At 42.8% G+C, this 15210-nt stretch overlaps 1 protein-coding gene across 2 annotated transcripts in view; it reads left to right on the top strand.

Moving 5' to 3' along the window:
* PIEZO2 (piezo type mechanosensitive ion channel component 2) overlaps nt 1-15210 on the top strand; it is a 470115-nt gene that overhangs the window by 270382 nt on the left and 184523 nt on the right. For both annotated transcript variants that reach the window (XM_047090354.1, XM_047090353.1), the window contains exons 6-7: nt 8400-8610; nt 10369-10582. In XM_047090354.1, coding sequence (XP_046946310.1) covers nt 8400-8610; nt 10369-10582 — 425 coding nt within the window. The remainder of the gene's footprint in view (nt 1-8399; nt 8611-10368; nt 10583-15210) is intronic.

Genomic DNA, 15210 nt, shown 5'->3' with positions numbered 1-15210 from the left:
TAAACATTGGGGTACAAGTGCCCTTATGCATCAGTACTCCTGTATCCCTTGGGTAAATTCCTAGCAGTGCTATTGCTGGGTCATAGGGTAGGTCTATTTTTAATTTTTTGAGGAACCTCCACACTGTTTTCCAGAGTGGCTGCACCAATTTGCATTCCCACCCAACAGTGCAAGAGGGTTCCCGTTTCTCCACATCCTCTCCAGCATCTATAGTCTCCTGATTTGTTCATTTTGGCCACGCTGACTGGCGTGAGGTGATATCTGAGTGTGGTTTTGATTTGTATTTCCCTGATGAGGAGCGACGTTGAGCATCTTTTCATGTGCTGCCCAGGTTTCTTTCAAAGTATTGGTGGTGTGTTTGAGGGCAGGAGCAAGACCTCCCAAGACCTCCCAGCCCTGCTCCCACCAGCCTGACTGCTGACTGCCCACCCAGTTAACAGGAGCACCGTTCACTGTCACTGGAGCCCCAAGCCCTGGTACGACACTGGGTCCCTTGGGCCGCTTATCCATTACCATCAAAAAGTCCCATGGGTCCTCCCTTCACATTGTGTCTAAACTGTTCACTTTTCTGTCTCTACTGCCACGGTCCTTCTCCCACCTCTCAACTAGACCACTGAGTAACCTCCTACCAGACCCCCTCACTTCCAGCTTCCGTTCTTACCCTACCCCACGGATACCACGCATAGCATCTGGATTATCCTTGTAAAATTATAAATCGAACGTGTCACTTCCTTAGGTAAAACACGTCATTGGATTCCCATGAAAGGAGAACAAAATTCGGGCTCCTAACGCTGAGGGCTATGGCACTTCCTGCCTTTACATCCTCACCCTGTGCCCTGCCCCACTCCCACTCTGTGCTGTGCCCACACTGCCCCCCTCTCTGTGCCCAGCACCGGCCAGCTCTTTCCCTTCTGCCATGCAATTCACTCCCTGCTCATTGCATGGCTGATTCCTCCTCCATCATCAGGCGAGCTCTTTCGCATAGAGGCCTTTGCTGTATCCACCTTGTTGTACCCATAACATTTATCATAATCTGTAATTATTCTGCATAATGCTTTTTTTGTTATTTACTTTCTGTCTCCCTCAGTAAACTGTAAGCTCTCTGAGGGAGAGGATCACATCTGTCTTGTTCTTTGTTGCAGCAAATCCTAAGTTAGCAAAGTGATCTGAAATTGTACACATGGTAATACTCAAATACTTATCAAGTTAATTGGTTAAGCACTGGTTGATTAATATGGAGTCTTGCACAATGCAATCCAAAGTGTAAAACTAAAGGAACAAAGTGTAAAGTGTCAGTCCCGGGCGAGGGTTGTTTGCAAAGAGCTGCTTCTCCCACAAACTACCAGAAAAATCCACACGCCTGTCTTGAGTGGTCTCTCCTTGCTGTGACTGCACAAAAGGATGTGTATTTATCCATGGGCATGCTTTTTTATTCAGTATCTGCTATGTGCCAGGATGGGCAGAAACTAATATCTAAGAGGGACTGTTCTTTAGTTTTTTTTTCTTTGCTTTCCAAGACATTTGCTCTTTTTTTTTTCTATCATATTTGCTTTCGGTATAACTGGTATTGGGCATTCCAAATCCCTGTGGTCAGTTGCAACCCCCCTTTCCCTCTCAATGTTCTTAGGATCTTATAGTCACATTTTAGAAACAGTCGTATACACCTGGTTTATTTCCTCTGAGTGAGTTCAAACCTCTCTAGATCTTGCACAGTGCTCAGAGCAGAGCTCAGGGTCAGGAAAAGTTCTGAGAGGAGGGAGGAACAGGAAGGGAGGATGGAGAAGGAACACTGTGGATCCCAGGGCAGCTATAGCACTGTTCAGCCTTGTAAGGTTTTAATAACAAAAGCATGCATTTTATTTGCATCTTAGTCCATCAGAAGGAATTCTACAGAAGGAATTCTGAAAGATTCGGGAACCGGACGGATTGTGTGCCCTCAAAATGCTGCTTTGTTATCACTCCCTGAATTCTTTATTTCTAGAGGGAGCACCGGGTGTGTCCGTTAGAAGAGCTAAACTCAGCTGCTTCTTATAAGAGAAAATGGGTGGTTCAGGGTCAGGAATAATCTCTACAACCAAAGACAAACTGAGTAGATGATATCAGGGTGTGTTTGTGTGTGTGTGTGTGTGTGTGTGTGTGTGTGTATTTTAATACAGACTTAGTTTTACAGTGTTCCATTAAGTGATTTTTTTAAATAAACCTTAAAGAGGACTTGGCAGGTCCTTTTAAAGATACAAACCTTTAAAATAATGGTCAGTCCCATTTGGCTCCTCTCCATTTTTGTTCATTTCCCTTTCTAATGACGTTCAGGTGATTCTCAAAGACTGTTGCAATTTCTAACTTGGGGACTTGACCTGGGAAGTTTATGAAGGTTCCGATGCAAGGCCCATCCCAGACCTATGGAATCAAAGTGTCTGGGAGGCCGAGAAATGGGCATGGTGGCCCCAGGCTCCACTGCTCTCACAAGTTTGGAAAAATCGCCTTTCTAGAACAAGGGTAGCAACGGAATGAAATATTTGCTTCATCTGCACGATGTTCTCACAGTAGGCTTGAGTAACATACATGACATCATAAAGACAAGATTCTCTCTGTTCACTTCACAGGCAGCGCTGTGCCTACAGCGTCTGTCTGTCTTCTGCAATGAGGCACCACACTTGCTTCTTCCTTTCTTGGGCTCTTCTGTTGAGATGAGCCCATTCTGTAAAGATAAATTGTTAACTTTCAATAATAAACAATAAACAACTCGTGACACTTTAGAAAAATGTTCCCTTTGCCTCCCAGATCCTTGGCTCATTGTTTGTGACTTTGATACACCCCCACTGAAATGTTTCTAATAGCCTGCTTGTAGCCACAAAGAAGAAAGCGGATTCATCTAAGGAGAAGTTCTGGGCTAACGCACAAAGGTTGCCTGAAACCGGAAGGAGGTCGCACAGATAAATTACTTCCATGTATTTTCCAGTTAAAGGAGTCTGCCCAGCGTCTGAGTCCAACAAAATATCTGCAGTGTGATCTAGTCTGCCGAGCGTGGAATCAATTGATTGGGGGTTGCAGATGTAGCCTGTGCATGGATTCTAGATGGGCTGCTTCAAAATCACGTACGGCAGCTCTTTGATTGTACAGATTCCTGAGATTCACTCCCAGAATTTCTGATTGAGGAAGTTTGAGGTGAGGCTTGATACCCGTCCCTTTAAGGGTTCCCAGGTGATCTCCAGGACTTACCCCAACCCAGGATGAATCATGCAGTGCTCAGAGCTAAAGAGAAATGGATGTTTGTGCTCCACCCTGAGGCACTTCCCTGTCCCATTTGAGTGGAAATGGCTGCTGAAGCTGTGCTAAGTGTGGATGTGGCCGTGGTGGGAAGCAGCTGCGGGTTGAGAAGGGGGTGGCTGCTTGGTAAAAGCATGACCTTGCATGCATTTGGTCCCAGAGCAGCGAGAGCTTCCTCTCGTGAAATGAGAGGGTCTCTCGTAATATGTGCTGGAACATTCGAAGTCAGGAACTTTCAGCAAAGGCAAGTTAAAGGATTTACATGTCTTCAAATAAGTTTTAGATGTTGACACGGGCGGTAATAATATGGAATATTTTATATGCCTTTCTGAACTGTAAAGGGTTCTCTTTGTCTTTAATTTCTAAGACAGCTCTGGAACCAGGGGGATTAAGTCTTCATTTACAGCTACTCCTTAACGCCGGGACAAATTATGGCTCCCCCAAGCAAGGGTGCTTATTAGTAAATACGGTTAAGCGAGTGGATGCTGTTCCAGAGGATCGGTGTTTATACTTCAGCAGACGAATCATTTAGGAGGAGAAAGCCTGCCCATTAATAAGCAGACCTGCCATGACTAATGGCTGTTCTGGCCCCAGCCTGGACAGTGAGGGCTCACGGAGGCCAACCTGGCTCTCTTTCGGCCCTCTTTCAGCTTGGCAGGTTTAGAAAGCGTTTCCAACTGAGGTCCCCAGGGATTCCGGTACAAAAATGCTGAAAACCCTCCAGTACAGTGGTATGTTTATAAAAGTCACAGGGGCCCCGGTCCCACCCGAGAGAGGTCAAGGAAATGCATTTGTCTAACCTCACAAAGTCTTGACCAGAGAATCTTATTTGATTTTATCTATATCCGTAGCAGTTCTGCAATTGAATAACAAGCCATTTGTTATGAAAGTTAGGAGTGTGTTTCTGACTGGGACCCAGGCAGCACTGGCTGTGTTCTCTCTCCATGTCTCCTTTTTCAAGTACGGTGACTGAAGGTTTTGGCCAAACTTTCTTCCTCAAGGAAGATTTTTATGGGTCGCCTTGTTGTGAGGGGGATATTAGGCAACACGTGCCCCATGAGTGCATGGTTTGTATATAGACAGCAGTGTGGGCCCCATATCAGCAGTCTCACTGGGCAGATCCCCATAGAAACTCTGCTTGGGGGAGCTGGAGCAGGTAGAAAGGCTTAGGAGATGGAGAGAGGATCACGTTCCATGTGTATTCCAAGGCCAAGAGTGTGGATTCTGGATTCTCCATATGCCTGCTTTCCCAGGGTGCTTCTAGACAGAAATGAGGATAAGCCTGGAGAGACAGACTGGTTCTACTTGTGGTAGCATCTGAGGGGTAGTCAACCTCTGTATTCTCTCTAGGTAATCTCACCAGACCCCTGACTTTAAAACCATCTCTATGTCCCTGAACTTCAAATAGACCTCTCCAGTTTTCCACCTCCCTCCAGCATTCCAGATTCCTATCCTGGCTGCCCATATAACACCTCCAACAAGAATGCTTGAAGGGCATCTCAGAACTGAATTTCCCCCAACCCTCTCCGCCCCTGGTTATCCCTGTCTCCTCAATAATGACAGAAATACAGGAATTTTCTTTGCTTCTCCTCTGTCCCTCCACCCTCCACATCAAATTTACCAGCGAGTCCTGCTGACTTGACCTTTAAGACAAACTGCAAAGACATGAACCTCCCTTCAGCTCTGTGAGTTCCTGTCTCCTTGACCACAGCAATAGCCTCCTAGCTGCAGTCTGCCTTGGCATCACCATGTGAAACAGACCACATGAGAGCCCCCACTAGGTGGAGTGGTTGGTGATCAAACTCCCTTTAGAGTGAATTCAAGAGAAGTTAGGCATAGGGGAAGTGGTGCCATGTTTTTAGCCCAACTCTTGGGAGAGTCACTTTGAGAGGCAAATGTGGTTTGGAGGCCACGTGGGTTGGAATTGGTGAGGCGTATTTGTTTGTTGATGGGGAGATATGGGCGGAAGGGAGCAGGAGGTGACGCAGGGGAAAGAGAAGGACTGCCCTTCTCCCTGGTCTCCCAGGGCATACGACTCATCCACAGTCACAGGACAGGGAATCCGAGTGCCACTGCACAGGTTAGCTCTAGGTCTGTAGGCTGATGTGCTTGATGTGGTTTTGGAGTGGTGGTGGGGGTCCAGAGCCGACAGCCATGAAAGAGTTCTTGAGACACCTTTGGTGCAAAAAGGTGATTTTATTGAAGCAGTGGGACAGGACCTGTGGGTAGAAAGAGCTGCACTGGGGTTGTGAAGAGTGACTGATTATATACTACAGAATTGGGGGGCCAGGTAAGGAAAAAGGGAGGTTTCCAAAAGGACTTTCATATGTTCAAGAGGACTCATAAGATACTGAGTCCTTGCTATTGTTGAGTTGGTTGATTTTCCCTCTAGCAAAGTGTTAACATTAAGACAGTAGGGGGTTCCTGGAGGAATGTTATACTCTGTATTTGCCTCAAGTATTTGTCAACGGGCTGCAGGTTATAAAGAAATTTAACGTTATTTACATTTTCTTCCTGCCTTTGTTCTGCACATCACTAAGGAAGGGAAGGTGATGTTAGGGCTCCAGGTAACTGAGTCTGTGGATTTCTGGAAGTCTGGCTGTTATTATAACATTGCCTTTTTTTGTCACTTACTAAGACATTTGCAAACTGATTTCTATCAGTTAACCATTTGTTTCCCCCTTTTTCCCCTTCCTTTGTTCTTGGACAGCCAGGAGTGTCTGAGGAATGTCACTTTGGGGGGGGGGGGACAATTGTTAGCTTGTGCTTTGTCCTCAGCATGTCTTTGGCTCCCTGTCATGCTGGTGGGGTGCTCTCCCCCCCTTCTCTCAGTGAAGTAGGAAGTGGGCTCATCAGCTGACTGACAACTGACAAGGAGGAGGGTGAATTACTAGAAGAGGCAATGTGTCAGGGAACACATGCCTTCTTTCTGAACATACCATGGAATCTTTGACCTGCCCTTCCCTCCATCTGGGATGTTCTTGAAGAGGATTTTCATATGGCTGGTGACTTTGTGACATCTGGGCTTAAATGTCACCTCCTCAGAGAGGCTCTCCCTGACCTCGGAATCTAAAACAGTCACCCTGCCATTCACAGTCATATCCCCCTATTTTCATTCCCTGACTGGAATTTGTTACTGCGAGAGATTCAGCTTGTTAATTTTCTACTTGTTTACATGTTTATCACTGTATCTCCTATGAGATATTAGCACCTACTAGGCCCTGAACAGCGAGAGAAGTCTTCATGAAGAAGCATGAGGCATTTCTTTTCTTTCAGGGAAAAATACAAATGTGTCATGATAGAAGAGAATAGAACCCAGTTTGGGTATTTAGACTTGAATAGGCCCTAGATTAAATCTGTGTGTGAAAGGGTGCGTTGTAGAGGGTAAGGGTACATCCTACACCCTTGGCTTCATCGATAGATAGCTTGTCACAAGCAGCCTGTATCTTCCTAGGCAAAGGAAGATCTCTAAGTTCTCAAGGCCACTGGGCACTAACTTGAGCTTTAATGCCATTCTCTGCAGGCTTCCTTTCATGCCCAAGGGCATAGTTAGAGGTTCAGTTACCAGCAGTGAATATCATGTGAATATCTGAGCTAAGTGTATCAAGGAAAAAAAAAAAAAAACAACCTTTAAAATAGGAAAATGGAGAGGCTGGGCTGAGAAAGAAATCTTTAAGTGGGAAAATAGAGAGGCTGGGATGTACTCTTTAGGCCTTAAATGGATGTCTGAACTGGGCCTAAAAGACCCTTCTGGCTCTGCAGCCAGTGTGGTCTTTTCAACTGGGCTAAAAGAAGTCTGCCAGCCTAGGGGTGCCTGCGTGGCTCGGTTGGTTAAGCGTCTGACTTCCGCTCAGGTCATGATTTCACTGTTCAGAGTTTGAGCCCTATGTCAGGCTCTGTGCTGACAGCTCAGAGCCCAGAGCTTGTTTCAGATTCTGTGTCTCCTCTCTCTGTCCCTCCCCCACTCATGCTCTGTCTAGCTTAAAAACAAATAAACATATTTTTTAAAATTAATTAAAAAAGGGGTGCCTGGGTGGCTCAGTCGGTTGAGCGTCCTGGGTTCGACTCAGGTCATGCATGATCTCACAGCCCGTGGGTTTGAGCCCCGCATCGGGCTCTGTGCTGACAGTGCAGAGCCTGGAGCCTGCTTCGGATTCTGTGTCTCCCTCTCTCTCTGCCCCTCCCCTGCTCATGCTCTGCCTCTCTCTGTCTCGAAAATAAATAAAAACGTTAAAAAAATTTTTTTTTAATTAATTAAAAAAAAGAAATCTGCCAGCCTAGGGGCAAATGCAAAGAGAGTCTGAGCACCTAAAACAACCTTTAGTCTTAGGTGATGGTTTATATTTCTAACAACTTAAAAAAAAAAAATCCTAAGACTTCTAGGGAAAGACTATAATTAGCCAAAAAAAAATATTTCTACGTATTCTCTAAAAACAAAACAGACAAAAACACATCAGTATACCCAGTTTAAAATAATATATAAAAAATTGTATGTTCTACCCCTGTATTTCTCCCCTACATCTCTGAGGATGTTACTGAGGTGCCGAATCACCCAGGATCGAACCAGTATATCATTCTGTCAAAGGATAAATTAGGAAGTGACTGTATATCTAGTCAGGTGACCTAAGAGCACTCACCCTCCTCTGACCAGGAGACACTAACATAGTGGACAAAATTTACTTCAGAAAGAAAAGGGATTGCACAAGCACAGATTTGATCCACCGTTTTGGGTAAAGCCATGGATACTTTAATCAAACTACCTATCCCCCTGGTGGCAAACACTTTAAATGTGAGGAACCAAACCAAGATTGATGAAAGCTAAGGTTTTAATAGACGTCTCAGACAGTTTCTTCCTCTGACTATAAAAAGTGAGTTCATGTGGCTCAGTAGCATGTTGTTATGGGTTCTATGATTGGTGATGTTTCCTGTTTACTTCTTCAGGAAAGATCCAAGTGACTTGGGCTTACACAGGGGCTGGCAGAGACCTGGGGGGACTTCGGTGGTTGTCTGCATTTTTCCCCTGGTTTGTGAAGCTCACCTCACTGACTGACCCATAAATTACAAACCATATAATCTGCGGGGTGGTAGGCAGAGTTCTGGACTGCAGTGTTTTCTGTTTCCCCTTTATTTAGGCCGGAGGAGAAAAAATAGATCCAGAAGAGGCACTGATCTACGAAGAGGATTTAGATGAAGGGGACGGTGTGGAAGGCGAGGTGGAAGAGAGCACAAAGTTAAAAATGTTCCGCAGACTCGCCTCGGTGGCCTCCAAGCTTAAGGAGTTTATCGGCAACATGATAACCACTGCTGGAAAAGTTGTGGTGACCATTTTACTCGGTTCATCAGGTGAGAGTTTCCAGTATGGGTTGGAATACAGGTAGCGCTTTGGCGAGTCATAAAAGACAAGGCTGAGGAGAAAATGCCGAAGAAAACGGCCTCATTCCAGAACACCAAACTCATAGCCATAACTTGTAAAACTGGCCACGTGTACACACCACACACACAAATAATTTTTCCTGTTCAGTTCTCATGTTTGTGTTTTTAGTCGGTTTCTTTTTTTTTAATTTATTTTTTTTTTTTACTGTGTATTTATTTTTGAGAGTGAGAGAGCGCAGGAGTGGGGAGGGGCAGAGAGAGAGAGAGAGAGGGAGACACAGAATCTGAAGCAGGCTCCAGGCTCTGAGCTGTCAGCACAGAGCCCAACGCGGGGCTCGAACTCACAGACCGTGAGATCATGACCCGAGCTGAAGTCAGACGCTTAACCGAATGAGCCACCCAGATGCCCCTTGGTTCGTTTCTATTAACCTCCGTAAAGCAATCTTTTTCCATATCTAGGTGATGTTATGTTTTATACGTAGATCAGAAAGACCACCGTTCTCCTCCCCCAGAGCCCGTGAATGGCGATCAGCTACGATGAACAATGTCAGTATACTCTCCAGAGAGCCACATGTGTGCATTCTGAAAGCACGTCTGTTTACACTGGGTCATTAGGAGTCTTAATTTAACTCTCCAGGATATACTATTTTTCTTCCTCAGTTAGATTGTAATCTTGCAGCACAGACACTCACTTCCTTTAAATCTTGGCCGCTGACTGCTTGTTCCATAATAATGTTATCTCCATTTTCTCCCTCCTTCCATCTTGCTGCTGGCGGCTGCTCCAGAGCCACTGGGAAGTTGGGTCCATACCGCTTCCTTGAAGTTGCACAAGATGAAACAATGTGACAGTTTTTTAAATAGCAAAGTTAAAAAGTGGAAAAGAGAGTTGAATTTCTCAAGAAATATCCCAATATTTTAATGAAGAGTCATTTCAACACGCCCCCTACAAAAGTTTTTAAATGCCTATAAAAAAAAATTCCCTCATTTTCCATGTCCCCTTTTGGTAATAGTATGAATCAGATTTCATTGGGTAGGGCAAAGTTTTAGTGAGACTTTGCCATAGATGGAATAATTTTATGAATCCAACTTACCCCCAAAAAAGTAAGTTATTATAAAAAGTGATATCAGGGAGGGGCTCCTGGTGGCTCAGTCGGTTAAGCCTCCAACTCATGATTTGGGCTCAGGTGATGATCTCAGGGTTCATGAGATCAAGCCCCATGTCAAGCTCTGCCCTGGGAGTGCGGGGCCTGCTTGGGGTTGTCGGTCACTCCTTCTGCCCCTTCTGCACTCTCTCAATCTCTCTCTCTCACAAAAATAAATAAGTAAACATTTTTAAAAATGGTATCAGGGTAAGTTGGAATGGGCACACAAGTATCCCGGAAAAAACTGGGGGGAGAAGTAGAAAGATGGAAACAGGCAAGTAACTGTGCTAACTTTACTGTATGAAAAGTAGATACTTGCTCTGCCAAACAGCACGGGAAGAATTTCTGGCATCATCCTGTGTTTCCCTATATTAACAAATACCACTTTATGTGTGATCTTTTCCACAAAAAAAATAGCATTAGCTCTGATTTTATAAATGAAATGGGATTCCCATTTTAATCACTGGATCCACACCGGAAAGCATATGAAGGAAATGTCCATCATCTCCAATAGGAACATGTCTCGAGTGGTGAATGATTTCCCAGTTCCATGCGATTTTTCATGATCACATCTCTTCTTCCTTAGGTATGATGTTGCCATCTTTGACCTCATCTGTGTACTTCTTTGTATTTTTGGGTCTGTGCACCTGGTGGTCCTGGTGCCGGACGTTTGATCCATTGCTGTTCAGCTGTCTCTGTGTGCTGCTGGCTATTTTCACTGCGGGGCACTTGATTGGACTTTATTTATACCAGTTCCAGTTCTTTCAAGAAGCAGTTCCACCCAATGACTACTATGCAAGGTAAGACAAAACGTTAAGGCATTTCAAGGACAACTGACTCTCCTTTATGATCTTGTTTGAATTTGCAAGGGTTCCTCTTGATGCCCATTGATGTGTTCCGCAAAGGGTCGGTGGGGATGGGGGAAGCAATGTAGCACTTTCAAGTTATTGAATGACAAAGTCCAAAAGGAAGTGGGAGGTCTCTTCAAATGGAGGTGCTGCTGAGACATGGAAGAGAGGGAAGGCTGCTGTTTGGTCTCAGCTGTGGAAAAAGATCCCAGAAGAACATTTTGCATCAAAGAATAATAACAACATGCTAAAGCATCCAGCTGGAAGATGCTCTCACACACCAAACAGAGCATTAAAAATAATAACAAGGGCAGGGGCGCCTGGGTGGCTCAGTCGGTTGAGCGTCCGACTTCAACTCAGGTCATGATCTCACAGTTCATGTTTCGAGCCCCGCGTCGGGCTCTGTGGTGACAGCCCAGAGCTTGGAGCCTGCTACAGATTCCGTGTTTCCCTCTCTTTCTGTGCCCCCCACCCCCACCACTCACGTGCACACGCATGCACACTGTCTCTCTCTGTCAAAAATAAATAAACATTAAAAAAAATGTTTAAAGAAAAGTAGTTTAAATGACTCCAGAGGAAAACAATCAGAGAAATCCAGAATGTGGATTCTATAAAGCAAATGATCTGGTCTCTAAAAAAACTCAGCATCATAAAAAGAAGTGTGTGTCGAGGCAGTGGGGGCAGGGACTCCTGTAGTTTTAAAGGAGAATTTGGGAAACCCAGCAACCAGATGTGAAGCCTGACTCTACATTACATCCTGGTCACCCGCAGATCTCTAAAAGACATTTTAAGGTTAAATGGAGACATTTCAATGTTCACCGGTTATTAGTTGATTGTATAGAATTACTGTTAAACTGGTTTTAAATTTATTTATTTTGAGAGATAGAGAGCAAGCACTTGGGAAGCGGCAGAGAGAAAGGGCGAGAGAGAATCCCAAGCAGAGCCCCACGTGGGGCTCTGTCACATGAATCATGAGATCATGATCTGAGCCAAGATCAAGAGCCAGGTGCTTAGCTGATTGAGCCACCCAGGCACCCCTAGAACTATTGTTAATTCTTATGTGTATGATTGTATTGTGGGCGTACAGGAAAATGTCATTATTTTAGGAGATATGTGGTGAATTATTTAGGAGTGAAGTGTCATGATGTCTGCAACTTTCTACTGGTTTAGCAACAGACATGAGAGAGGGAGAGAGAAAGGGAGGGAGAGGCAGGGAAAGAGAAGCAGGAAAGAGAGACAAATAAAATTACTTAAACCAGGGGATTGGCCACTGGGGTATCCATTGTCCTATGTTAACTTCTCCACTTCTGTGGAAAAGTTTATGCCTGGAAGTTACAGGAAAAGTAAACGGGGGCAGAAATGGCAGAAGGGAATGTGAGGGGGTGAACAGTGTGTGAACAGAGAAATGAGGAACTTGGAATTTCAAAGAACATGAGTCATGCTATCATGTTGATGGTATAGATTTGCATCCTTCTTTCGAGGGATCCCCATCTGTTTTTTATGTGATAGTAAATATGAAGCAGCGATGTGTGTGTGCAGACCCACTCACCTTGCTCTTCTTGATCCGTGTGTAAAATCTGTCTAGTTTGTAGCTATGTCTACCCAACGCTAGGAGAAAATTCAAGTCCTAAAACCTCCTATATTCTGTTAAAACAAGTTAGTACCCAATACACACACAGCGTAACTAATTCTAAACCTATTGGCATAATGTGGAGGTTTAACAAGTGTACTTCAGTCTATAAAGAGAAGAATGTTTTATGGACACATTAAAACTAAGAAGCCACGATATGGAAACAACCTAAGTGCCCATCGACAGATGAATGGATGAAGAAAATGTGGTGTGTGTGTGTGTGTGTGTGTGTGTGTATCTGCGTGTATGTATGTGTATACACATGATGAAATATTATTCAGTCTTAAAAAAGAAGGAAATCCTGCCATTGATGATAACATGGATGAAATTTGAAGACTTTCTGCTATTGAAATAAGTTAGAGACAGACAAATGCTATTTGTCCACTTATATATGGAACTGAACAAAAGAGTCAACTGATAGAAACAGAGTAGAAAAGTGGTTGCCAATGGTGGCGTGTTGGAAGGAATGGGGAGAGGATGGTAAAAGGGTATAAACTCATTAAAAAGTTTAATAAATTCTGAAGATTATAAGGTGAACATTATAAGGTGAATAAATTGTGAAGATCTAACGTACAGCAGGCTCACTCTACCTAATAGTACTGTATTGTATATTGTATGCTTGAAATTTGCTAAAGGAGTCAATCGTAAAAAAAATTTTTTTAAATGACTAGGTGAGGTCATTGATGTGTTAATTAACTTGATTGAGGTAATCATTTCACAATGTCCACATATGTCAAATCATCACATTGTACGCTTTAAATATATTACAATTTCACTTGTCAGCTATACTGTCAGCCTCTTTAATGGTGCAGATTTATGTAATATTTATTTATTTTAGGCAGTAGTGAATAAACGCTAAATTTCAGTACAGACATTCGTTCTAGGCTAAATGAACCCTTTGGTTTCTTTGAGGCATTTAATTTTGGGTTTATTGAACAGGTATAGAAAAAATGTTTTGTGCTGTTGGAAGGGGTGACTTTCAGGGGGTGAGTTAATTGGGAATATAAAAATATTCCATATGCCAGTAACCCCCAGTTTAAGGATCTTTTCTGCCATCTAGAGACTGATGATGGGAAATACAAATAATATTCAGAACCACCTTGAAAGCATCAGTTTCTGTAAAGGATCAACTAACAAATATTTGAGACTTTGTCGCATTTCTTTCAAGAAGCCGTTGTAGTGCAAAAGCAGTCACGGACAGATTTAAAAGAATGAGTGTGGTTCTCTTCCAGTAAAACTGTGTGAACACTGAAATTTGGATTTCATATTAGCTTTCGCATTTCATGAAATATTCTTTTTCTTCTGCCTTTTTCCAGCCACTCAAAAATATAAAAACCATTGTTGGCTCACCAGCTGTACCCAGATAGGTGGTGAATGAGCTTGCCAACCTACGGTGTAGATAATAGTAGTCCCAATAGGCTAATAATGTACTATCTCTATTATTCACTTGACTTGTCCCAAACAAAATAATTATAACTTATTACAGGTAATAATAATTATATTACCTGTAATTAATAATTACATTTTGTAGATGATCCGTTTAAACATTTTAAAAAGTCCGTTACTATGATCTCATAGAGCTAAGTCATTAAAAGTTAAGTTGCTTGTCAGGCTCTAGACAGTTTGAGCTAAGCAATTAAATATAAATATAAATATAAATATAAATATAAATACACTGCCATGTTGTAGATTCCCACCCTCCCCCCGTTAACTTGGTGATAACAAGACATTGCATTTTAGTCCTAGAAAGCTTGGAAATTTACATCTCTAAAACAATAGCTTTTTCATAAGGCACAATTCCAGTGCATTGCTATTAACCCCAAATTATGAGTTAGAAGAAAAAACTGGAAAGTGGCAAACAAACACTCATTTTGCGTGGGCATTTGTCACAAATTTCATAACCACAGAGACCCCAGCGCATATATCCAGCTTCGGATGTGGCTGTTCGTAAAACAATCCAAGCCATTTTTGTCTTCTCAAAAGCTTTCAAATGCGTCTCTGGTCAGAATTACCTTTATTTTTAGAAAAGTTGAATTGATTTGTTCATCATTAGGATAATACATATTTTTTGGTGATTATTTGGAAAAATGTAATGAAGGATAAGGAGAACCACCTTTTAAAAATGTAATCCTAACTTCCAGAAATAAATACTATTTATTTCAGGATCTGTATTCTCCCAGAATTTTTCCTAGGCATATATGTGCCTTTTTAAAACAAACTTTGAATCATAAGGCAAGTACTCTTTTATAAGTTGCCATATTCAAGTTCTACATTTTCCCATGTTATGAAATGTTCTTCTAAAATGTGATTTCCATAGGCAGCGAAGTCTTTGAATGTGTAGATATAGTCAGTCCCTGATTTCTGACCATGTAGATTTTTTCCCCATTTTTCCATTAACTTTATTTTTTTAAGCTTTTAAGTTTTTATTTAAATTCCAGTTAGTTAACATGCAGTGTAATATTGGTTTACAGTGTAATAATGACTCAACACTTCCATACGGTACCAGGTGCTTCTCACAACCGGTGCCCTCCTTAATCCCCATCACCTATTTCACCCATCCCCCCACCCACCTCCCCTCTGGTAACCATTGGTTTGTTCTCTATGGTTAAGAGTCTGTTTCTTGGTTTGCCTTTCTCTTTTTTTCCCCTTTGCTCCTTTGTTTTAAATTCCACATATGAGTGAAATCGTACGGTATTTGCCCTTCTCTGACTGACTTACTTCACTTAGAATAATACTCTGTAGCTCCATCCATGTCATTGCAAATGGCAAGATTCCATTCTTTTTTTATGGCTGAATAATATTCTATTGTATAAATATGCCACATCTTCTTTATCCATTCATCAGTCGATGGGCAAGTGGGCTATTTCCATAATTTGGCTATTGCAGAAAATGGTGTTGTAAACATCAGAGTACATGTATCCCTCTGAATTCGTATTTTTGTATTCTTTGG

The sequence above is a fragment of the Lynx rufus genome, unplaced genomic scaffold (assembly GCF_022079265.1).
Source record: "Lynx rufus isolate CCGP_SWC_20201006 ecotype Redwood Valley unplaced genomic scaffold, mLynRuf1.p SCAF_29, whole genome shotgun sequence".
NCBI lineage: Eukaryota > Metazoa > Chordata > Mammalia > Carnivora > Felidae > Lynx > Lynx rufus.
Note: the sequence above shows the minus strand (reverse complement) of the source record. Positions and strands in the feature narration are given on the sequence as shown.